The 25,562-nt window shown below is 42.4% G+C and overlaps 3 protein-coding genes across 6 annotated transcripts in view; 1 reads left to right on the top strand and 2 right to left on the bottom strand.

Annotated features, from left to right (window-relative positions):
* Window positions 1-11,661, bottom strand: part of dok1b (docking protein 1b) — an 18,039-nt gene extending 6,378 nt beyond the window's left edge. Inside the window, exons 1-3 of one of the 2 annotated variants that reach the window (XM_086165233.1) lie at window positions 11,330-11,661; window positions 10,027-10,297; window positions 7,360-7,476 (exon numbers count right to left, since the gene is read on the bottom strand). In XM_086165233.1, coding sequence (XP_086021359.1) covers window positions 7,360-7,416 — 57 coding nt within the window. In that variant the 5' untranslated portion in view covers window positions 7,417-7,476; window positions 10,027-10,297; window positions 11,330-11,661. Of the gene's footprint in view, window positions 1-7,359; window positions 7,786-9,048; window positions 9,369-10,026; window positions 10,298-11,329 lie in introns of those variants that run through there. The other variant, XM_086165232.1, reaches the window with a different exon arrangement.
* nagk (N-acetylglucosamine kinase) lies at window positions 9,900-15,752 on the top strand. Its single transcript, XM_086165234.1, has 10 exons — window positions 9,900-9,970; window positions 10,190-10,274; window positions 10,943-11,041; window positions 11,131-11,272; window positions 11,462-11,572; window positions 11,831-11,943; window positions 12,447-12,534; window positions 12,765-12,862; window positions 12,951-13,029; window positions 13,128-15,752. The coding sequence occupies exons 1-10, from the start codon at window positions 9,942-9,944 to the stop codon at window positions 13,325-13,327; spliced, it is 1,044 nt and encodes a 347-aa protein (XP_086021360.1). The 5' UTR covers window positions 9,900-9,941; the 3' UTR covers window positions 13,328-15,752.
* paip2b (poly(A) binding protein interacting protein 2B) lies at window positions 14,044-25,562 on the bottom strand. Of its 3 annotated transcripts, none has more exons than XM_086165236.1 (4): window positions 25,318-25,562; window positions 17,049-17,215; window positions 16,105-16,287; window positions 14,044-16,007 (listed from the first exon to the last, which is right to left on the bottom strand). In XM_086165236.1, the coding sequence occupies exons 2-4, from the start codon at window positions 17,202-17,204 to the stop codon at window positions 15,951-15,953; spliced, it is 396 nt and encodes a 131-aa protein (XP_086021362.1). In that variant the 5' UTR covers window positions 17,205-17,215; window positions 25,318-25,562; the 3' UTR covers window positions 14,044-15,950. The 3 variants fall into 3 exon arrangements, with proteins under 3 accessions (XP_086021362.1, XP_086021361.1, XP_086021363.1); XM_086165235.1 differs by lacking the exon at window positions 25,318-25,562 and adding an exon at window positions 23,023-23,167; XM_086165237.1 differs by lacking the exon at window positions 25,318-25,562 and adding an exon at window positions 22,565-22,721.

Genomic DNA, 25,562 nt, shown 5'->3' with positions numbered 1-25,562 from the left:
GATAGGAAGAGTGGGAGGAAGAAGAGGTCCATCATGGGATATCCTTCAGCAGAGTCAGCCTAAGGCAGCGTGACCAGGGGCAAGGAAGGAGAGAGGTATGTATTGACAAAGTTCATGTGAGGGTATCCGGATTCCAGGAAAAACTTAAAATAGAAAATTTTTCACTGTTAGTGAATTCCTGAGATTGTTGATTTGAATGGTAGAAAACAGCAGGCGTGTAAGTGATAAGCCCCTGATAAATCCACATGAATCAACGAAATGAATCCAAATTAAAAAAACAACAACAAAGCGAGGATATGACAGTTGTGGGACAATTGGACAGTAGAAATTAATTCAACATTAAGAGAAGAAAGAATTAAATGTGTTTATTTTTTCAAAGGTCGGAATCAGGGATCAATGTAGAACATCTTTCATTTGTGTGTGTGTGTGTGTGTGTGTGTGTGTGTGTGTGTGTGTGTGTGTGTGTGTCCGAGGCAACAGGTGTGTTTCGGACAGCGGACAGGAAGCAGCCGCTAACAATGACCTCTTCCTTTCTGGAGAAAAAGGGGGGTCATGACAGGACACACACACACAGACCCCCAAACACACACACGCACACACAAACACACACACAAGGCGACACGGTAACTTGGCCAGAGGCTGCCAGTCGTACCAAGACGGGGACTTTGTGTCTTTAGAAGAGTTATATAACAGTAGTAAACCAATAGTAACACAAATGATGAATCAACAGCTCAGTGATGTTTTCATTATTCGTTTCCTTTCCATATCTTTTTGGTTAAAGCTACGTTATCCGTTCCCTCAGAGAAATTCAGGTGAATAACTGCAGTTAAGTGAAGAATGCCTGGAATGGATGCTAAAACAAATAACACATGGTTAAAAAGACATGCAGAAAAAAGAAACAAAAATAAAAGTCTTGATTTTCAGTTCAAGATTATGTAATAAGTTCTATTGATCTCATTTATAATCTGCCTGCAGCCCAGCTATCAATCAAGACTGCATGATTACATAATCTGTTGTTTTGTTAGCCTTTAGTTCCGACTTTGGAGGCTTTTAACACATTTCCTGCTTTTTGGTGAGGAATTCTTTGACCATTTCTTCCAGTTAGTTTTTTTTTTTCATTTACTTTTCTGGGTTAATTAATGCCAGAGAGTTCTGTTTATTGTCTTATTGTAAGAATATTTATTTGTCATTTTGCTAATTTAGCGTCTTCCTAATTTGGTGTGCTCAGGTCAATATTCTTGTTTATTGAAAAGTTTACTTCTTATCCCTCGGGTCACATCCCCATGCCTTTTAGGACAATTTTGTTTAACTTCATGCAATTTTCTGTCAGTGATTTTGAACCAAAGTCCTGTCACTGACTTCTGACACAACTCCCTGGTAAACTTCCTATTTTCTGTTTTACATCCCCGATCCTTTCCTTGTAACTGCAACTTACTTTATTTATTGATTTGATTTATGTATTAAATTTGAATGACTATCTCGCTAATGTTTTGACTAACGCTGTGCCAATTTTCTAGGTGATCGCGGTGCGGCTCCAAGGGGCTCACAAAATGCCTTTCATTCCACTCGTGCGCTCAATTCCACCCGTCTAAAGGTGTAATAAGCGGTGCGTGTCTGACAAATGTAAGATCTCTGGCTCCGTCAAAACACAACTCAATCTAAATCAGTGATGCTGAAATCACTTGCTTTGGCAGCTGCAGCATGCAAGCAGAACTTTGGGGGTACTGAAGTATTAACAAGAACAAAAAAACATTCACGCAGGGGAGAAACAGCTTTGGTAAATATCACACACACACACACACACACACACACACACACACACACAGAGTAGTTTCAACATCACAATCATGCACTCTGACCCAAAATTAGCTGCGTGAAAGGACAGGAAGTGCGTGGGATCCTCAATACCCAGGATTCCTTTCGCTTCCGCCTCTTGGCTCCAGGTGTGTGTGTGTGTGTGTGTGCTACACAAGTTAATGCATTCAACCTTTTGTTTACAATTGTTTATTTAAAAGCGTTCCAAATTCACGAGCACTGTAACGCATCGTGACTCAGACATTCCTGACAGAGAAAGTGTGACACACAGTGACCCTCTCATTCAGTTACATTCATTTATTACACTTCAATGGAAAAGTGTGACGGATATGTGTGTGTGTGTGTGTGTGTGTGTGTGTGTGTCATTTCATAAGTTCAGTGTTTGCAATCTTCAATCCCATGCCTGTGTAGTTAGTTTGTTTCTTTGTGATACATGGAGTTGGAAGCAGTTTTCTCTACTGCAGCACATCCTTGTGTGTGTGTGTGTGTGTGTGTGTGTGTGTGTGTGTGTGTGTGTGTGTGTGTGTGTGTGTGTGTGTGTGTGTGTGTGTAAGCATGTGGCTTACTGTGGAGCACTGGCTCCATATAAGGCAGAGGATGGTTATCAAACACTAATACACAGACAGGAAATTATGCAAAATAGTGAGAGAATGAGAAACTTCCCCATTAATGACAAAACATCTGCAATGACAGTGTGTGTGTGTGTGTGTGTGTGTGTGTGTGTGTGTGTGTGTTCAAGATGAGTAATAACATATTTATGCCTGAGGGAATAGTCTTTAATATTAACAATATAGAGAGAAAAGGATTGATGGCTAACACCAATAATTTCTTTCATGTAATAGATGAAATAATATTATTGGCTGTGACCAGATCGGGGAACACCATAGCCCTCTGTGTGTTCTGAAACACACAAATTAAAACTCACTTATTTCTTGGTTTCTTTTTTCATTTAGTATTTTTGGCTGTGTGTGTGTGGTTAGGGTTGCGGTTGGAGTATTATATTGCATTCTTATCATACAAATTGATTATCTATGATTAAATTAATTGATTTACAGCGTGAAATTTGACAAAACTTAGAAGAGAAATTGTAATAACTGAAAAAGAAGACACTCATTCATCTTTTACTGCAATAAACAATTATTACATATGGATGTTGAGTTGACAGGTAGTTTCAAGAAAAATGCTTGGCAGAACTCATGCAACTGTGAGGTGGGGTGTGTGTGTGTGTGTGTGCGCGCGCACACAGCAGTTTATAAGGGGCTAAAGATGTGTCTTCTTGTCCGTATTTTGAAAGGGAGACGGATGTAATGAGAGCTGCATGTTTTAGTACATCTAGTGTACGAGTGTGATGGGGACTACCAGTGTGTGTGTGTGTGTGTGTGTGTGTGTGTGTGTGTGTGTGCCTTTGTGTTGACCACAAGTCTGCTGGACTTACTACAAAGTCATTATTATTCTATTTTTTTCTGTCAAAAATCTGGAAAGGAAAGACGATCCACCTCTGAAACTACCTGGGCGGTAAATTCTCCATGCACTCGCTGCACTTCCTGGCTGCACAGGAAACTCAGATTAAAAGCACTTTACACTGGATCACATTCACCCCTTCACTCACACACGCACACAGAGCTGCCAAGTAAGACACCAATGAGACCATCAGGAGCTACTGGGGGGGGGGGGGGGGGGGGCAGCGTCTTGCCCATGGACACTTCAACACACAGACAAGATAAGAATCTGACCATCAACCAGGGACGCCCCGTTCGACCAACTGGGCCACAGCTGCCACAAATAGCAGATCTAACATTTGGATTTTAAGTAACTGTCTTGAGCACATACACATATATATGTGCAGATATGTGTGTGCACATGTATATGTACTTATGTATATATACATACGTATATATTCACATACATACATGTGTGTGTGTGTATATATATATACATATACATACATACATACATACATACACACATATACATATATATGTGTGTGTGTGTGTGTGTGTGTGTGTGTACATATAAACTTATATACTGATATAAACATACACATATGTATGTATGTATTGTATATACACACACCTTTGCAAACATTTTAAGAGTCAATTGAGTCCTTTAGAAGCCTTCCTTTGGAAATTTCCTGAAAACCTTTGAGTTTTAAAGGAAGTCGGGTTTAAATAATCCCAGGTAATATAATAATATATTATAGTACATATTATATCATGAGGGATAGTCTGTGTGTGTGACAAAATAACACACCCTGCTGAACTACATACACACACACACCAAGGATAAGACACTCACATCATGGTTTCACATGCATTCATGTGTTCTTTGCCACGACCACCAACTCTATCAATAGAGCAGCGCCGCCGTCTCGCTCTCAAGTACAAACGTTTGGCAAACAAAAAGGGGAGGGGACGAAAGGGACACTTCCTCTTGAAGGCGAGAGGTCTGGCATGAGTTTCCACTGCAAATCTAAAACAAAAACCACGGCCGCCTCCTGATGCCTTCATCAATCTATCAGCTGCTGCATTAATTATATCATTGTAATTAAGCTAGTAAAACAAGCAAGTACTTTTGATACTTTTCAACACCTACTATTGGGAAATGACTGAGTTAATTACTTGTACATTCACTTGTAACTACCAATAAAGTACAGGCAGCGCCAAAATAGAACAGAAACTATGATCAGATTTTAGAGAATGAGGATGTAGGACAAGAGGGAAAAAAAAAACTGTGGCACCTGAGCTGTGAGAGCTGCACACCAGACCCACCATAGTTTTACTTCTGATTATGTGAAAAACAAAGTGCATTGTTCTATGACTGAAACATTGTCACAACATTGTAATTACATAGCAGTTTGTGGCCACCAAACCATAAGAAAAGAAAAAAAAAACATCTGTTATTGTCGTGGGAGGGAATTTACACAAGTTCTGTTTTAATTGTTTTTTTGTATTTTAAAAACATGTAGTTCCTCCTTTGTGATGAACAAGTGAAATAACAACAAGGCAGAGAATCCGGTGAGTCATATATCCATGAATCCATTTGTCACCTCCAAGACAACGCCGACACCATATTTGCCATATTTGATCAACGGCCGCTCGCCCCGATTTTCAGAATGCAGGATGACTGCCGGTGAGCTCATCTACACCCTTTGCCATTACTTAGAACAGCTGCCAACGTCAACAATGACCTAAGGGCGGCAAACGGCTGCAGGGGAGAGGCAGGAATCCACGCTGCAGCGCCGCCATGTTTGATGTGAGCGTGACAGGTAGATGAGCAGAGCCAGCTGTAATTACGCTGGTGTGAAGTGAAGGATCCATTAAGCATGGAGCTTGAGATCCAACACACACACACACACACACACACACACACACACACACCTATCAAACTTTACCACCACATTGCAAGTCAAAACCAATGTGATTGGCTGTGTTACTGAACATCATCATTTAATATTAATCATTTGATTTTTTTTCATTTGATTCTTTTAAGTGTATTTTTAGCGATTTAAATACAAAGCGAAGTGTTAGATATCAATATATCTATGGTGTGTAACTCAGTTCCCAATGTAGTGTATGTAATACTATTGCAGTTTATTGCAATAAATCCCTTTGCCCAATGAAAAAGTCTGGATGACATCATCATAAATCCACAAGAAAAATCAAAATGATTTTGAATAAACATAAACTTTGAAATTAAAAAAAAACATTTAAAGGGCATGACGCACGAATTCAGGAGTTTAGAAAAGGTGAGAAATTGCACCTTGAGACTGGGAAAGGTTTTTTGTGTGATCGATTCACACTCATGACTAAGTGTGCGATTGTGTGTCTACGCGTGTGCATGGCCACCGAGAGCTATGACTTGCATCACTGTGGCCGGCAAACATCGCACCTCTTTCGACACTCACCTTCCTTCAAATATGCCAAGCCCTCTTGCCCCGAGGGCAGAGTGCCTGCCCCCACGCCCCCGACCTAGCAAGGCCTCACAGTGATTCTGCCTGAGGGGGGAAGTCAGGACAAGCTGGGGAAGCATCTCCACCCCTTCACTTAATCTTTAAAAAAAGAAGGAAAATAATATGTATGGGCCATGTAATTTTATATGTAAATTACTTACAGCTTACATTAGCCTTTTACATGTTTATAGAATCAGGAGTCCTATGTGTGATGGTGTCTTGTTTTGTCTTCTTTTATTTTGAAAATCCCTTATTTTCATCCATGTCTGTCAGAGGTCCCTGAATGCAGCGCAACCTTCGATAAACACTGGAACAAAAAGGCGGAACTCCAACATCCTCATTTTCCCCGGAGACACACATATTCTGTTATTTTCTATTTTAGCCAAACCCCAAGCAGATATCTGGATTGACTGTGGAAATTTGGATAAAGAAATAAAAATACTATTAATTATGATGTTATCTTCTTCCTGTGTGGCCCAGCCCGGCCTGTCAGTCAGCTCCGCCCTCATTGTCACACACACAGGCGAGGCGACCAACACAACAAGCTCTTAATGTTTTACAGAGTGTGTGCGTGTGTGTGTGTCCACTCAGGCGCCTGGCAGAACGTGCACACATCGTCTGCTGAGAGTGTGACTTCATTTTCACAACCACTGTTTTAGACTCTGCTGGATGCTTGTTAAAAGCCATTTAAAGTGTGACTGCATCTGTGTGTGTGTGTGTGTGTGTGTGTGTGTGTGTGTGTGTGTTATGGACGGGTGATGTGAGGGCAGGAAGCAGGGCCAGAATGTTTTGTTGGTCCGTGTCATATGACCACACACACACACACACACACACAAACACACACACACACACACTCCTGCACAAAGAGTCTCTTACAAATCCCAGAGTCGATGAAGTCTTATCCTGCATTGCTTCGAGTTTGGAGCCAAAGTTGCATGCAGGCCAAATACTGACACACGCGCGCACACACACACACACACACACACACACACACACGTTATCACTTGTAAAACAAACAAAAAAAACACGCCGTCTTCTTTACTTTTTGTTTTTGATTCAGCATTTTTACAATAACTGGATGTAAAGTTTGGTGCACCACAGGTCTGTCTATACAGACTCACACAGACACACACCTAAACACACACACACACACACACACACACACACACACACACACACACACACACACAAACACACACACAAACACACACACACACAAACACACACACACACACACACCAAAACAGAGCCAGCACATACAAACACTCCTAGCTGCTGTGCAGCTGCAGCAGCGTGCACTTTGTTTATTTATCCTGGGATTTCTAGGTTTGCGGCTGCAAGAGGCACTTAAGCTCCTCAATTACAGACAGTTACAACTACAGTTTCCCCTCCTTTTAATGAGAAACTTAAACGTCACATAGGTTTTACTGGTCTGGTATCAAATCTGTCACACCCATACACACACACATTTCAACGCTGATACCCTGACAAGTGATTACTGTCGCATTATATAACAGAAACTTTGGCGTCACCCTAACCAGCCCCCACTTGACCAAAATAAATAAGTACAAATTGGAAGAGTAAGGGTCGCCTACCTTGCCGAACTTTTGATGCTGCACGTAAAGTTGCCCCTCCTTGACGTGTGCGTCCATGACCCTTGACCTCCACGACCCCTCCGTCCGTCTCGACTTGAACTTGACGCAAGAAAGTCACTGTCGAAGGAGGAGGGGGGGTGGTTGTTTTTTAATTGTTTTTTTTTTTTCTCCAACTTCGTTATCCCCCCCCCCCGAAACAACTTCCCCTCTTGCTTCACTTCCGTTCCCCGGGCGATGAGACACGTCTACGTCGGCGGTCGAGTGTGTTCCGAGGCGTCATGGCGGAATAAAAAGTGTCCAAAGGTCCGAACTGAAGTTAACTAACATCCGAGTCCTGCTCGTCTGCCTGTCGCCTCTCACGCCTGATTTTAAGGGCTGGATACCGGAAATCCTCCGATCACACAGCAGTGCACTTCCGGTTGAGACCTTCAACGTAAAAACACTATTAGTAACTATACTAACTATTAGTACTGTAATTCATTGTCGTTGTTAGATTTTTTTTATCTATTATACGTCATCTAAATCAGAAAAAATGCCACAGTTTGAATTCTATGATGACTATAATAATACAAAAATTATAAAACAAAAATTATAAACACCAAATAATAATAATAATAATAATCATGATGCTGATCATAATAGCAATGACAATAATAATTATTATTATTATCATTGTTGCTGTTGTTGTAAGGGTGGCACATTGGCAGTGGTGATTAAAAATAATCATAACAATTGTTAACTAGCAATTCATTAAAGAAATCATAAAACTCTTCCGGGGAGGAACTAAAAGCCAATCAGAATTTGTATCAATTGAAGGAATCAAACAGATGAATCTCTTGCAAAAAGCTGGGTTTTTTTTTAAGAAAGATGTTCAAGTTAATATTATACGTTTGGACATTTATACTTTGTGAAGTCATTAAGACTATCTTCAATAATCATCTGTTGAGTTTAATCAGATGTTTTCCTGTCAAACCAAATAGTTAAGATGTGGCTGCGATTGAGTCATTGATTTTGGACCCTTTTCTTAGCATGTGGCTCCTTTGAAAATGCACGTTCCTATAAAAAACCCTCAAACAATTGAATCCACAGCTTCACTGTTTATCAGGATTCGGATACACTTGGTTTTTAACAGTTGTTAGCACTTTTGCCTCACAGCACGAAGGACCCTGGTTTGATTCCAAAAAGGGACCTTTCTGTGTGGAGTTTGCATATGGTCCCCGTATCTGCATGGCTTTTCTACAGATTCTCCAATTTCCTTCCACAGTCCAAAAATATCCAGAAGGTTAATTGGAGAAAATTGAGAAAATGTTGTCACAGTCCTTACAGTAATTTTACTGAAGCTATTCTTAGTATTACGCTTTTAATTTTATTTCTTCACTCCATTTGATCAGGGTGATTAACTGGGCTTGGAAAGATATTAGATATACAGAAACAGATGAAGATGATTTATCATATATTTGTCACCTGTGAATAAGTTGATTAATATAGATACTATGTATTTGTCAGTCAGGAGTGAAATCATTTATTTCCATCATACACTGACTGAAGCTATTATTTACTTACTTACAGACCTATTGACGTTCCATCATCCACTGTGTTCTCTCACTTGTATTTGTTTATCTGAATCTATTTTTACTTCGGCGTATTGTCTGTTATTTCGACCTTGCTGTCCTGTTTACTTGGACTCACCACATCTGTTGTTGGAGCAGCTCGAAAGCTTCCCTCGGGGAATGATTGTGTTTATGCTCTTATTTTGTAGGATAGAGCCACTCATATCCGGTATAGTTGTAAGTCTGTGGCGCTTGACACCCCCCTCTCAGTGCGCGTCGAGCCGCTCCTCTCCTTCCTCTCCTCCCACCTCCTCTCTTGTGTAACTTCTCCATTCGCTCTCCGCAGCACTAAAGCAACACAATCTGCCAGCCCCCAATTTAAGCCGTTACACTTTTGATTTTTTTTTTTTTTTTTTTGGAGGGGGGGTTCTAATGCGTAAATAAATTGCGGGTTCGAGCAGTGCCCCATTTTCCTCGTGTCAGGGATTTATGGATAACGGGGGGTGGGGGGGAGATATTGCAGGAATTTTGAGTGGTCAAATAATGAGCTGTTTGAAGCGGCCTGTGTTGGCAGGAGCGACCGGGCCCAGGAAATTAATGAGTTGCAGATGCCTCCTGGTGGCTCCCAGTGTTTGTCCTTAACCAAACAAAATAAAGTGGTTTGCTTTAAAACTGTAAAACAAACTCCTGGTGCAATAAAGAGATCGTACAGAAGCAGTATCGTCCTTACTCTGGTTAATGTAAGTGTCATTACACTGCTGTACATCTGGTGTTATCCTAATGCAACACTTCCACGGTCTGCAACAGTGCAGTACAAGATGTGTTAAACGTGCACATTCGACTCGAACTCTCCATTTTCACGGATCTTTCCCACCACTGCAACCTGCAACACGTACGGCAGCCGAGCAATTACATTTAGCGAGATATTAGCGCCATCTAGCGGTGAATAAACAAAATTGCAGAGCGGAGCCCAGCTGCCGGCATGTCTCGCGATATTTGCGCAGTCGCCCGGACCAAAACAGGAAGTGGAACATGGCATCAGTATTTGGCGGAATAGAGGGGTAAATATGAGTTAAAAAGTTCTTAAAAATATTTTTCATCCGCTCGAATTACCTACCGAAAATTTGCAGCTCAGTCCGTGTTCTTTGTCGTTGGTTTTTTCGCCTTAAAACATTTCCTTCACCATGTTATTGGTGTCTTCATCGGACCATTGATTGTATCCTTCATTAAAAACTGGAAATGGCTACAGGCGTCGTCGTCTTTGTCTCCCTTCTTCTTAGAGGAGGGACGCACTCCAAGGCGGTGCTGCTGACAGGAGATGGGAAGATCCTTGCGGAGACCGAAGGACCCTCCACGAACCACTGGGTCAGCAGGGACCGCTTCACGTCCTTATGAATGAATGCATTGAGAAATAGATTAATAAATGTGATAGCGCCGCACGCTATTCTTAGCCCTCTACACCTAGTACTAGATCAAAAAAAAAATCAAAGTAAATTATTTAGACTATCACGGGAAATTCCGTTGTTAAATTCGGTTTCAGATTTATCCAAATCGGAACAACTTGCTTAATGTGGCTTAAAGAATTGAAAAATATTTCCTTGAATATAAATCAGAAATGGCATAATAATATAAAAATACATTGACAAATATATTCTATAAAATCTGAGCAGGAATTTACACATCATCTCAAATGAATTAGAACCATTAAAAATAATTTTATTAGAGGTGTGAATGGTTTATGATTGATCTTTATACGGAAAAAGTACATCAGGTTCATTTATGGTCCAAAGCTAACCATACAAGCTACTGGTGAAAAGAACCCATTGCTAAAAAATATACTTACAAATGGTATTTCTAATTTGATAACTATATAGTGAATATACTCAATTTCACTTGGTTGTTGACCAGTAATGTCTTATGTATATTGAAAATTTCCAGAAAAAGTTGACATCTTTTTAAATGTGTCGTTTATTTATTTATTTATTAATTAATTTATTTATTTTTTGTGTGTTCTTGCGCACGCACGCTCTCAGTTGGTCGGGGTGGACAAGTGTATTGCAACTATTAATGACATGGTTCAGAGAGCAAAAATGGAGGCTGGACTGAACCCGAACATCCCGCTCTTCTCATTGGTCAGTCTGTCACATTGTCCTGCACATCTGAGGTCATGTGATGTTTTGTTAATAAATTATATTTACATGACATTTGTTTGTATGTTTAGGGCATGTCTCTGAGCGGAGGGGAGCAGAAGGCCGCAACTGACAAAATAATCACACAAATGAAGGACCAGTTTCCCAATCTCAGCGAGCATTACTTCATCACCACTGATGCCATTGGTGCCATGGCAACGGCTAGCAATTGTGGTAAATACATTTTTAGTATATTTTGCAAAGAATGTGTGCATCGAGTCCTCCATTTACCGGTGAAAGCTCAGGAGGAGGTGTAAAGTTCAGGTGCCTTGGCGTCTTCCTGACCTTTACACCCCTGCCGGCTCCAAACAGCCACTAGTAACGGTTGTTCAGGTAAAAGTCCACCTCCCTTCTCCTCCTCAGGGGGTGTGGTCTTAATATCAGGAACTGGCTCCAACTGCAAGTTATTGAATCCCGATGGATCGGATGTTGGCTGTGGAGGCTGGGGTCACATGATGGGTGATGAAGGATCAGGTAACCATGGAAACAAAGACACATAAACTTACATGGGACCTGCTGTGCTCATGCTGGTAGTGTTTTTTTTACTATACAGTTGTCTCAATGCAACACTATCACCGGATTCACAAAAGTAACAAAATAATTTGATATTGTAACAGCACTTATCTGATTTGTTGATGCGTCAGCCAGCTCTTTATCAGGTCGCAGTAGTAATTTCTCCCCATGTACCAAATTTTTATTTTGTTTTTTTTGTTTGTTGTGTTTTTTACTAAGCTTTCTGGATATCCCATTTGGCTGTAAAGATGGTGTTTGACGCCAAAGACAACTTTGTGGCTCCTCCTCATGACATCACGCACGTGAGGAAAGCCATGGAGGAATACTTCCAGGTCAGAGGTCAACAACGGTCAACAATACCTAATGGTCAGAGGTCAACAACACCGAATGTGGAAAATTAGAGCTGAAACAATTCATAAGGATTTCATTAGAAATTAGAGCTGGGCAGCATTTTATTATATTTACTGATTTTAGCAAATCCCATGAAGTAAAGTCACGGGTCATGGTCTGGTGAAAATCTATTGCATTTTTCAGACAATTCTTGCTAAATGTGAAAATTATTTCACTTTAGAAACTTGTTACTTTGAATTGAAGCCAATGTCAGGGTATGAAAAGACCCAGAGTGTTTTTTCAGTAATTATTTAATTCCATTATCACCAAGGTCAACTCAGAATCTGTGGCCAAGCCACTTTTTAACTGGTGTCAGATATTTCCACCACGTACCTGCACTCTGGGCTGCAGCCAAAACGAGTAACAAAAAAAAACAAAGCAAAAAAATCAATCTGTTTGGCGACGGGAGATGGTGCTTTGTGAAATGTGAGGAAACCTTCCCCAGGTGTCCAATCTGATGGAGATGCTGCCGCACCTCTACAGAAACTTCCAGAAGTCCCACTTTGCAGGTTTCTGTAAGAAGCTGGCTGAAGGTAAGCAACTCCTCAGTAGCATCTGCGATGATTTCATATTATAACCATGTGATGGGTTTCCTGAATCATAACAAAGGTTCTTTCGAAAGGTTCAACTTTGTAATGAGACTAAAGAAAGCTTGCCACCAGTGCCTCCAAAACAGCTATTTAATGTTAACTACAAACTCTTTCTAGAGAAACTCTTTCTTTCTAGTCTTTCAAGCTTTCTAGAGACTCTTTGTGTGTTAAAGGTGCAAAGGCAGGGGATGCCCTTTGCCGCCACGTGTTCATCCAGGCTGGGAGGATCTTGGCAAAACATGTGGAGGCAGTTTTACCTGCCGCCCAGGAGGTGAAGCACTCGCCACTTTGTCTTTACTCTTTACGCTTATTCGTCCTCTTGAGCGTCTCTCTGACTGTCTCTCTGACTGTGCTGGCAGACCCTGCTTAGGGGCGAGCCGGGCCTCCCCATCCTGTGTGTGGGCTCCGTGTGGAAGAGCTGGGAGCTGCTGAAGCCCGGTCAGGAACCACCCCCTCTCACACACACACACAACCTCCTCTTCCCTCCATGGTGGGAGGAAAGGAGACGCTAAGATGTCTTTTCTGTCTCTTGACAGGCTTCACCAAGGCGCTGGAGGAAACGGCATCATCTGCTGAGTTTAAAGGTCGTTTCCATGGCTACAGCCTCCTGAAGCCGCTGCAGTCATCAGCCCTGGGAGGCGCCAGCCTCGGAGCTCAGAATATAGGGGCCGTTCTAAGCATGGATTACACCGCGAATGCCAACATCTTCTACAAACACACATTTGGCAGCTGCTAGTGAGCTGAGCCCCCCGGGTAATCAATCTGATGAAGATAGAAAAATAATCACTCTTTTCTAATTAACTGATCAATTAATTGATTGAGCCGACCAAACTCCTTCACCGCTTTCAAAGCACGTTTACGTTGGAGATCATCGTCATTCAACAGGTGTCAGCTTTAAAGATCTGCTTTTGCACACATCCTGTGGCAAAGCACATGGCTGGGCAGATATCAAAACACCAAGCAACTAATGGGAATGTATGTTGAGTGGGAACACATAGTTCATTATTCTGTTTCTACTACATGATCATGGCCTCTAAAACAGAATCAACGGATTATTCCTTCAGGGCCTTCAAAAAACCAGGCACCAGTTTGAACAGGGACGTCAGGGTTTGCTTTTGATGTGAATAAATTTAAAAGGTAAAGGCAGTCAGGCCAGCCAGTCGTTCTTAAATATCAGCTGTGAAATAATGATGTATGTGTCATCAAGAAGATGTGGCTTTATAAGCGATTTCAAGTTAGTTGAAAGCCGTGCAGCATCAGAGTACGCCCAAGGGCACATTTTGGCCTTGAATCATTGCAGCAGGATGGAATCATCAGAGGATTATCTATGGACCTTGGTAGAGGAAAAAAAGCCGAAGGATCGATAAAGTAGGTCTTTAGAATCATTCACACTCCCATGTTCCCTGGGTGGACTCCAATCCTTGTACCATGTTAAAAAATAAGATCACGCAATTGCCTTTAACAACTTTATTCATCTTTTTTTCATTGTTTTTTGTATTGAAATTTATACTCTGTGTCTTCTGGACCTTTTTTTTTCCTTTTTTTTAAACTGCTTCTGTCATCTAAACTCAAGAAAATCACCAAAAATGATTTCATGTTGCACAATCCACCTGGCGGACATTCCTATTGGCTTCACCGGGGTGCCATTCAGAGACTGCTCTGAACGCGTGACGAAGTTCCTTTTTCGAACCGACGAGTCTCGCTCTCTTGAGAATTAGCTCAACAGACGCGCTTCAAGCGGTCAGATGTTGAAGGCCGCCCTTCTCACGGCGGCCCTGCGCTGGTCTATTTCGTGATTCCGCAAAGCGGCCGACGATCTGTTGGGTTAAAATCCGGGTTTCCTCCAAAAGCACCTACACGGCTATGACCTGTTTTCCGGTTGGAAAGTTTAACGGAGTATTCTTTTTTGGCAACAGAGGGGGTGCTCAAAAAAAAACAAAAACGGAAAAAAATGGATGCTTGCGGCTCGAAAGAAGAACTTCGCACATTACGAGTCGACCAAGCTCCTTGGAAAAGGACGCGGAAGAACCGCGAGGAGGCGAAACTGTCCACCACGGGCTACGCGCCGCTTTAACAAGATTGACCAAGACAATATGGCGCCCCCACCCCCTTGAGTTTCTTCCCACACACAGGACAGACTGACGCCTCAGGCTACTTAACCCAGTAGAGACACAAAACGCCCCGTCCTCAAAACATGAAAACAACAAAAATATGAAAAAATGGATAACAGGAGAAGCTTGTTTGAAAACCTGAATTAGGGTACGGACATTTGATCTGACGCTGGACGAGGCCCAGCAGGAAGAAGCTTAATTCCATCATCAAATGCGCCCAGCCGTTAAAAAAAAAAAAAAGAATATATATCTGCAACATCTCATTATTTCAGATGTTTAGAAGAAGTTTTGCAGCTGCAAACCAATGGAAAGATGGGGGGGAGAAAAAAAATGGCCGCCTTTTTGCCTCACCGAAGAATGTAATGCTCTAAGGGGAAGTGGTCTCTGATGCTATAGACACCTTGACTTCCACCTTGAAAATTGGGGGGAGAAGAAATAGTTTTCTCATCCTTGGAGCACCATGTCTGCTCAGGTCACCTTAAACAAGTGTGCAGGAAAGGGGGTGAATTTGGATTGGAACAGAGCCGCTTCAGATAAACTATGGGATGCACAAGAGCTGCGATGTCACGGTGAGTTTGTGACGCCGGGAGCAAATTAACGGATGTCACTGAAATCTCTACAGGGCAGCGAGAGACTCCCCTGAAGCCCCCTGAAATATTAAATCACTCTTTATCGTCGCTGCCGGGGAAACCCTCTGTCTCCAGGCAATGTAGATTTAAGCCTAAATTAAATTTTCCTTTTTTTTTTTTCCAGGATAAAAATAAGTAATTTTGGACTTTATTTTCGTGTTCAAGTTCTGTCCTGGCGTCACTCTTGGTAGCTGCCTCAGGTCCAAGGGGGCATCAGTGAGATCTGTGCTCTCTGTAAAGCACCGTGTCAGCTGAAATTTCAATGATGAGCTAGCGCCCGCCGCAGGCCGGGCCGGTATGACACCCCATCTCCCACCCCAGTTCCCAAATGTCCCTCAGCTTACAAGAAACAAACAGGAAATAAAAAGATTGAAGAAACCAAAAAAAAAAAAAGAAAAACAAAGACATCCCCCCACCCCCCAACTGGGCCTGCCAGCACGCCATTGACTTCAATTGTATGTATGTGTGAGTGTTTGTGTGTGTCTGTGCATGCATGTGTAAGGATCAGTGTGTGTGCGGTTGTGGCCGCCAGAGTCTCTGAGACGATGTGAAGACCGGTGTGTGTGTGTGTGTGTGTTTGCTTGTGCGTGTGGTGGCTCCATGGGGGTGAGGGGGACTCCTAGTATTTCTTCCCCGGGACAAACTCCTTCGCTTCAGGATTCAACATGCTCTTCCTCTGCAAGGGGGAAACCAAGACCAGCACACTTCAATCACACGCAGGCGACACAAGGAAATAATCTCCTCAGGGGTCGAGTGGGGATTCTGGCACTCACCGCCACCTCCTCCAGGTTGCTTTGGTGATCGCTGACCGACAGGCCGTTGAGCTGCTGCTGCAGCTGCCCCACGCCCTGATTGTTGAGGTCACGCGACGGGATGAACCAATCCTGGTCCTCCTCCTCCAGCATTTCCTGGAAACAGCGCTCCAGGAACTCCTGTTCTATCAGCTCCTCTTCCACCTGGAAGAACAACGATATTCACATTGGTTTTATTTTGGAGGGGGGGGTGCATGTGACAATTAGTCTTTTTGCACAAAGATGCTTTGGAAACTCAACCTGTAAAATCATGAGAAATGACGGTAGTTGAAGAGGTGCTCAATACTGAAGCCATGGATCACACACACAAACACACACACACACACACACACACACACACACACACACACACACACACACACACACACACACACACACACACACACACACACACACACACACACACACACACACACACACACACACACACACACACACACACACACACACACACACAGGATCCATAAGATAGAAACACAAAGGGGCCAAAGAAGAAGGGGAGCAGACAAAAGGTGAAGACTGGATGTGGCAGGGCGGTAAAACAGGTCCGTTAAGATGTTATCAGAGTTTATCAGCCTGGAGGAGGGGGGGGGGTGTTATGAGGGCGAAGGGGTGAAATGCAGTGGCTGAATAGAGGGAGAGTTGTTTATGTTACAGCCATAGAGGAGCACAGTAGGGAAAGGGGAAGTCGGTTAGTCAAAAAAAAGAAAATCGGATTAACTAAATATATGGTGCTCTTTAAAATAAGACATTCAACTGGAGAAATATAGTGAAAATATTTTTTCACCCGTGTTTTTCCGATTAGTTTGTGCTGATGTAAAAAAAGGCAGTAAAATAAGTTTCTTCACTCCGAGTTGGAACTGCTCTTCAGAGGAAAAAGCAAAAGGGAGCCTGAAAGCACTTACCTGTCTGTTGTACTCCTCCTCATTCTCCATCCACATATACTCGGCAAAGGGGTTGGCGTCATTGCCGTCTCCTGCATGCCCATTGGCCACAGGTTCCTTGCCCTCCTTTCCAGGAGCGCCGCCCCCTGGTGTCTTGGCCACCTCTGGACCGCTCATTTCAGCCGGCTCTGCATGAGAACAGCGCCAAGAGTCACTTAGGCTGAAAAATACATATTTTTCCCAAATCACATCCCCGCAAGGTTTCAATGCACAGAATGTGCACAGCCCCACTTCACTCCAGCCCCTGACCCGGACGAACCAGTTGTTCCGACCTGACGTCCGTTGTTGTCGACTGGAACAAGAGACTGTAAACTGATCGAACTGATCCAATCCAAATAAGTCCCTCGAGTCTCAACCGAGTCATTGGTGCTCACTGCCCTCAGTTAGTGCTTCTAAAGACCACAGCAAACAAACGCACACACACACGTTTGGCTCCCAAGCTTTGGAAAAGTCCACATAGCAATAGATCCATGATTAAAATAGCAATAAATGTATCCATTCTCTAGTGTGTGATGAGTTAGAAATCCACTTCCTCTGGGATGGTTAGTTGTCGACGTACGTGCAAGTAGTTCATTTTCCCAGTTGAGCGGACAAACACACTGGGACCGACCGACCGACCGACCGCACTTGGGTTCAAGCGTCTATGTTCTCAACCTGTTCCTCATTTAAAAGCCTTAGCAGGCTTTGGACAGGAACTCTCAGTGGTCTTTCAGCTAGTTTTTTAAAAACAGCTCACACTGGGGTGGGGGGTATCTAGTGGTTCTTCTCTGACTGTGGCGACCTCGAAACTCTGTAATTCACAGCGCATTCAATCACATGGACGAGATGTGCTTCTGCTTTGTTGCCGTTGAATATACAAGGTTTTATTCTTAAGGGCTGCAGTGCGCTTGCAAAGAAAGACATTGTCACGAGAGAATCAGACCGAGCAGATGATGGAAAACATGTACGAACCAGAGAGAAAACCTTTTTCACTGTGAACTGCGCACGGTTGTGTGAATAGGGAAAAGGGGCGACAACCTTTTGATACTTGATTTGTCCCCAGAAGAATTTCATGTTGTTATGATGTTAAAAAGAAAATCTTCTGTCTACTCACACGGTGTCTGAGCGATGAAAGCTTCCGATCTCTCCATTTATAACCGTTTCTTTGTGTTGGACTGATATGAACCATGTGAGGACTAGACAACCTACAGCAAAACCTTATTTAACAAGTAACAATTCCTCCAGCAAACTGGACACGTGGCTTCAAACCGAAGGTTCCGCACAGGCTATGGGTCACGGGGAGTGGAAGCTTGTGGCCCAGAGCCACATACACACACACACACCAACTTTTTGTAACCAATCATGGTGGCTGACACAGCCACGTCAGCACGTGACTGTGTCAGCACAGACCTGACAACCCACCTGCACCTTTCACATCTGCATGGAGACAAGCACTGCTGTACCTCTTCTGCTTAGCAGACTACTAAGAGCACAAATTTAAACCTCTTATCAGACACAGAGGAACTAAATGTGTTATCCATGTGCTTCAAATAATTACTATCATAGATCGTATGCTTAGGAAAAAAAAAATAAAAGTAATTTTTTTTTAGCCAGACAGTTTTAGTCCTCACAAAAGTAACAGAGCTGTCAGGTGAAAAACCTGCCTGAGAGTTTAAAAAAAAAAAAAAAAAAGGGAATTCTTGCGAACATTTCAGGCTAGCAAGTCCAATTTGTTAATAAATGACATGAAATAGCCACACGTAAAAACATAATTTTTCTCACCTCTATCAAATCAGTGACAGTGAATTAAAAATAAAGATGATCTATCTATAGCGTTTTGTCAGTGTGCTAAATGAACCAGAAAAAATTCACTGTGAGCTTTATTGCTAGCTACATTATTCTGCATCTGTGATGATGTCAGTCACTGTTGCTGAAGGAGCATTTAACTGCAGCCACTGCGTGCACAGATTAACATGAGAAAGAACATCTGCCACTTAATGACAAGTCAATTTTGATTCTTTTTAATTGAAAAGACCCTGGGAAAAAAAAAAAAAAAAAAATCAACTCTGTGAAACCGGCTGCTGAGCCCTTCTCCTGGCCCAAACATCCTGCGTTACAGAGAGGGAAGAGATAATTTGCAGTCAATCATACATTTAAATCATAAAAAGGGGAGGGATTATGATCCAACATGACTTCGGCGCCTCCCTGCCTTTGACAAAGTCAAGTGAGGGTGAGACGTGCCCACTAAAGTGACATAATCCTCACAACCAGCTGCCAGATCCAGAAGACTTGTCATGACTCAAACTGCGAGAGAGGCAGAGGAAAAAAAAAGGGAAAAGAATTATCTCAGCTGAGTCGTGCATGAGCTACGGGGGTCAGCCTGCTGCTCGAACACTGCAACACCTCGGAGGGCGGCCTTGCGGTGACGCACTGCCGACGCCTTGGCCTTTGCAGCGGGCCAGTTCCACATTGAGGAAAATTCAACAGATAAGTGCTGCTTTCACTGCATGCAGTGAAAGCGCTGAGCAGCAGACTGTTCTTTGCAGGAGGTCAAATAAACATGAATTATCGAAGTCTGTAACCAGACTGGAGTAATGCATTTCTGCTTCACAGGAATGTTTCTGTCCAACTGCGCACTGAAAACAGTCTAAACTAAAACAACAAGCAGCATGGTATAGAGTGGCAGGGTGGTGCATTCATGCAGGGATAGAACTAAAAGCCTCAACTCCAGCCTGAACAAGCAGAGGAAGTGACACAAGTTCATCTTCACGGCAGATAAGAGGGTTGTTGAATGTCCAGAATGTCAAATCTGAAGGCGGCAAAATCAACAGGACTTTTCAAATAATGGCAACCCGATGTGATGAAGCTACGTGTGATTAAGTTTTAGAAGTCCTGCACAGAGGGACGTCAGCTCGAAAATTCACATTTAAAAAAAGATATTGCAAATCCTGATTAGATAACATCTGATCAGCATTTGAACGGTGACTTTCCACCGACAAATACACAAACTCTATCTTCATGATCGGAATGAAAACAATTTCTGATGAAAGACAAACTCCTTGATTGTCTTGATGGGAAACCATTTTGAAAATCAGTCCTTGCAATGGCAGGATCAAATAGAAATAAATTGGCACCATCAATATCAAATTTTCTGAAAACTGCTTGGTCTGACAGGGGTCTGAGCAACGGTCCTGAATGCATATCTGCGTGACATAACCTCACCGATGCAGACGATGTAGGTACAGCAGAATCAAATGTAGTGAGGGATTTAATGATGGATAATCGTAACGCCCCATTTGTCATATCTTCAAATGGTATGAACTGTACCTGACCTGGATACTGAGTGCCGATTGGTAATCATAAATAAAACTTACAGCTTTTATTCAATTGTAGCCATTAAAGTAGATGGAAGATGTGAAAAAGGGAACTGCTGCACTTGGGACTCTACATGGACTCTCTGCACGTACAAACCCCACAGAGGAGAACACATTCGCAGGGCTCTAACAAAACAAATCTTGGTGGATATTATGGCTGGGTGTCGGCAAGGACCTTGCTATACGCATCACAAAACAAATCTATCACAATGCATTGGAATAGAATGCATCTCTCTATAGAAAGGGAGAGGAAAAAAAGGCCCTGACCATCAGTATGAGTGTAACAAGGCAGCACAACCAGAGTCAGTATAGAGGACATATAACAATATAATGCTGTATTAGTAAGACAGCCAGGTCCCTGGAGTGATGCAACACCTGCTATTTCCTTGCCCTATTTTAGTTTCAACAGCGTAACTTGCCAAATGCTAATCAGCTGATTCTAGTCATTTCTTACAGAAATGTATAGCATAACAATTTGTAAAAAAAAATTGTTGGATTGAAAAATACTTCAGAGTTCAGAATCTCACTGAAAATTAAATCCAGCTGAGACAGAAATAACAGCATATCGCACTTTATAGCGTACTGGTTTGAAAAAAAAAAACTGCAGTTGATACTATTTTTTGACCTCATATATTGTCCATTGGGTTACTTTCTACTATTGGTTGCAGTGTTTATTAAACAATTCTATGGGCTGTAATTTAATATTGAAATAGTTTGCGTTTGTCATTTTGCTAAGAAATCTTGGAATCCATGGACACCTGAAGTGTGGTCACAAAAACAAAAATGCACTGACACTGGGATGGAGTACTGCCACAAGAACAAAAAGAAAATTTTGGAGTAATATTAGTATTATGGAGTAAACTATAGCAGGTGTTCTCACAAATGACACTGCCTCATCATTTCTGAAATGAAGATGTATTAATTTTCTTAATTTAACTTCCACGGAATATATTTAGATTTGGGATTGTTCTGTGAAAAGCTGGCAACCGAGTTATGTCAAATTGGAACAATCAAAACACTTGAATCCAATAAGAATCAATCAATCCTGGGGGGGGGGGGCACAGGATGAAACATTCAGACACAAATTTATTGGAATTCATGCCCCAACTGTTGCTATGACTCACGGCAAACAGACGCACTAGTGAGTGCACGGCGGGTGAAAAAGCATAAACAAGTGGAGACACTGCACGCCTTTTCGTTACGCGCTGCATGTTCATGTTGCATAACCATGTGCTGGTCACCATGTTAAATGTATTTAGTGAAGCTCAAACTGCCCATCTTACACAGCGCAAGCTGCACTCATCCACTCCGGTGAAGAGCAAAGGCAACTACACTAAAATTAAGATGTGGCGAAAGTCTGGTTATGGATGTTTGCACCGTGTGTGTGTGTGTGTGTGTGTGTGTGTGTGTGTGTGTGTGTGTGTGTGTGTGTGTGTTATTGGATATGAAATGCTGTGGTGGTTGGCCGCTCACTTACGACTCCAGTACAGGTTGTTACCTACTAGACACGCATGGGGCTTTGACTACTGCTGATAAGGAATGACACATTTGCTACTTGAGAACTCAAGACAGTCATTAACTTTGTTTACAGATACAAAAAAATGTGGACTTGGTCAGATACATGTGCACGCCAAAAGCACGAGTATTTACAATAGTAACGTATCCCTGAAAATAAGAAAAGTCATTTATAGGGGATCCTTTAGAATACTTAAACGATTACTAGGAGGTTTAGATTCCACCAACAGATAAAACCATTTCTTGCAGGCTGACCGCTGCTCGTTATGCAGAGGTCTATTAATATCGTTGGTTAATAGTATTAAAGAGACACGAAATACTTTAAGTAGCTGCGTCCGTGGACGACTTGAATATGCTCAAATGCCGTCAATATCTTCAGAGCGTCGATAGTCTGAAGAAAAATAAATAATAGACAAGAAAAAGTGTGGTTGAGCGTTGAAATCAACAAACTAGGTGCTCTGAAAATAACAAAGTAAAATGTTTCGTGACAGATTATATAACCTCGCAGTGGCAGCGTTGCATGTATGCAATGGGAGCTGCGTCGTCGTGGTTGCAGCTTGCTAGCATCTTCGGTTGGCTAACGGGCTACAACCAGGTGCCCGGGCCTACCTGGAAAGTTGGTCCGGAGGACCGGATGGATTTAGCAGGCGTGCTAAGCGGCTCGTCGACAGCGCCTGCGAACGAATACGTAACTGTGCTGTCAATGGTCGGGCCCGAGCGGATAGCTATTCCACCAGCAACAAAGGGATGGGTGGTCGATGGCGCTAATTCGTCCCAATGTCGCGGGGCACATTTACATGTAACAGGTCTCACGGTGCACCTTGGGAAGACCACGCGGTTTAGCAAACACAATGCCCGAACCGGCAACCCCAGGGTCAGAGTCCAGCTCCGTTCGGATGCTGAAGGCCAAACAAAGTCGGCTGCTCCGCTATCTGCTAGCACGCTGCTACAGCATGGCAGCATCACTGAAGCAGGTCAACAAAACAAGCCTCCGCTACGGGATTACAGCGGCTTTACACAGACAAACAAGCCGTACAACATCAAACGTTTTGAGATTTAAGCGTTACCTGGCATCGTGTTCTTGCCTCTCGCTTCAAGACGTGATGTTAGACAAACTTAGTAGAACTACACGGCGAAGAGTGTGCGTTCCTCCACTGGTGATTTCTCCGTGCTGCGATGCAACGTAGCTCGGGTTAGCTAAATCCTGTTAGCAGCCGTGCTAACGTTAGAAAGCTGGGTCACGTGGTCCAATGTTGCATTTAAGTGCTGTCAAAAATCTGACCTTTGGAGAACATTGCGGTTAGAGTTGACTGTTTTGGCATTATTGCCGCATTCTTGACGAAACTGGAAACTTTTTTTCAGTAGTTGACACGTATGACATTTAAATCATTAACTTGAAAGTGAGATAAACCCTTTAGTGTATCATGGTTATCTTCCACTTTCAGGGGTATCTTTTGCATATCTGCATATATTCCGGCACTGACAGCACAATCACAATGTTCCTGTACAGCTCATTAGAAAAGCAGGACAAACTGACCAAAGTGCAACCACAATGAAATAATGATTGTTTATTATACATGGAATATGACAGATGTGAATTCATATAAGCGTAGATCTGGGCCCTGGATATGTAAACATCTGGTTATATCTCAGATTATAACAATTCTTGCTCCCCCCCCTGAGGCAAACAGTGCATGTTGTGTGATTAGATGATGAATCTCAAGTCTAAAAAGGGTCTTGCTCTGATTCACTTGGAGCAGAAAGAACTCTAAATTAAAGACCCTCCTTCCTTTACTGATAACTCTAAGGGCCCAAGTAACACAGAACTGCAGATTGTTGTTTTATTTTCCGCCCATTCTGTTTAATTTGCAAAAAACACAAATTGAAACCACCAGGCCTGGAGTCAGGAGACATCCCTTTTCTGGTTGTAAGTTTCCGTAGTTTGTGTCAGCAGGTGACATTCTGGTTGCCTAGAGGCAACAAGGTATGACCCCTGTGTCTAGTGCTGAAACAATAAATAACAAAAAACAATCCTTGCCAACTAGGCAGGTAGAGTGTGACGACCAAAAGATGGTGATGAGGCTTAATTTTAGTCAATATCAATAATTACTGACCCATCAAGAGATGATACAGATGAAGGGAAAAGAACGTTGCATGTCACATGTGTGCAATGCACACACTTTTCAAGTGATTGGCTATTTGTGCGCCCATCAAACTTGAGCTGGTTAATGTGGAAAAAAATGTAATGTAATTTCTAGTGGTTCTGAAAAACATTTTGTAAAATACACAGGAGAATGTTCTAAATACAAAAACACATATGAGTTAAAACTTTTCAAAATGAAGAATATGTCTCTGTCATTTCTAGCTAAATTCAAAGTATTTTCTTTCTGTTTGACAGTCACTATTAATGGACCAATTGGTGAACTGGTGGCAAATTTTGAAACAATTTCTTACCATTATTTTGGTCATATAGGACATTATAGATCAACTAAAGCATTCCTTGTGTGTATGTTTATTTTAAAAATGAGATATTTGACAGTACACACCTTGTTAAAAATTACAACTATTTTTGTCATTCATAGTATTACCTAAACGACGGGAGACTGCACGCAAGTTAACTTTAAAAGGTCAAATGCAATCGAGACAGTTGCTTTTACTGGTACTATCGAACACATTAAACGTTGCGCCAATTCCAGAAACCCGGACTTCCGAGCAGGTACATAAACGCAGCGTGTGAACAAACATCCCACCAGCTCCACCACTACCACTACTCGCTCTTCAGTCGATCCCAAAACACAAATGCCTGCGTGGCTGCACGATCACAAGCTGTCCTGTCAGTTGATCACTTCTTACCCCACATTCCAGTTTCTGTCATGATGACCACGTTTATTACAACGGTGAACGCCGACATTTTCACAAAGCTCTTTGATCCCTCGATCACGAGAGTAACAGTGAAATAAGTCAAGCCAGTTGTAGCCTGGAAGTTAACTTGACAGTGCTCCAGTGTTTCTGTCTCTGGGGGAAGCAACTATTTTTAACGCAAGTTGTGGAGCATGTTTTAAAGATTACTGGAGGGTTTCTCTTATGGAATAAGACAGTCATGAAGCAGGACAAAGCGTTTGTGATAAGCTACGTTGGAAGTGATGAATATTTGAAAGGAAAATAACGGACGCTTGTCCAGAAATTTGACACGCCTCTCGCTTTTTGCACAAACTCTTACGACCGTTTGCAGTTCACCGGGCAAAAAAAAAATGTATACATTTGAAAGAAAAGCAGGGAGGGGGTTCTTTCCCCGTTGCGTCTTTGTTTGGCAAACAGCTAGCTTGGCTTTAACACTCTTATTCGGGTAACAACCGACTCACCACACAACTTCAGGTGCAAACAGGAGGCGAATCCTCAAAGCAGCTGTCGGGGGCGTCCAAAGCCTGCTTTCCTGGTCCGAAGACGTCAGAAGTCAACAGATGGACCTAAAACGCCCTCCTTAAAGTCCAGTACTACAAATAAACACTTGTATTCTTTATCAGTTTACTTGCGTTATACGGTAAAAAACGGAAAAATGCACCTCTGAGTTCACGGCGAAAAACGTTGTATGTCGTGGTCGCGTTTG

The sequence above is a fragment of the Fistularia commersonii genome, chromosome 19, assembly GCF_037954325.1.
Source record: "Fistularia commersonii isolate RoL2024-O1a breed Wild chromosome 19, RoL_Fcom_v1.0, whole genome shotgun sequence".
NCBI lineage: Eukaryota > Metazoa > Chordata > Actinopteri > Syngnathiformes > Fistulariidae > Fistularia > Fistularia commersonii.
This window is presented reverse-complemented; position numbering and strand designations above follow the sequence as displayed.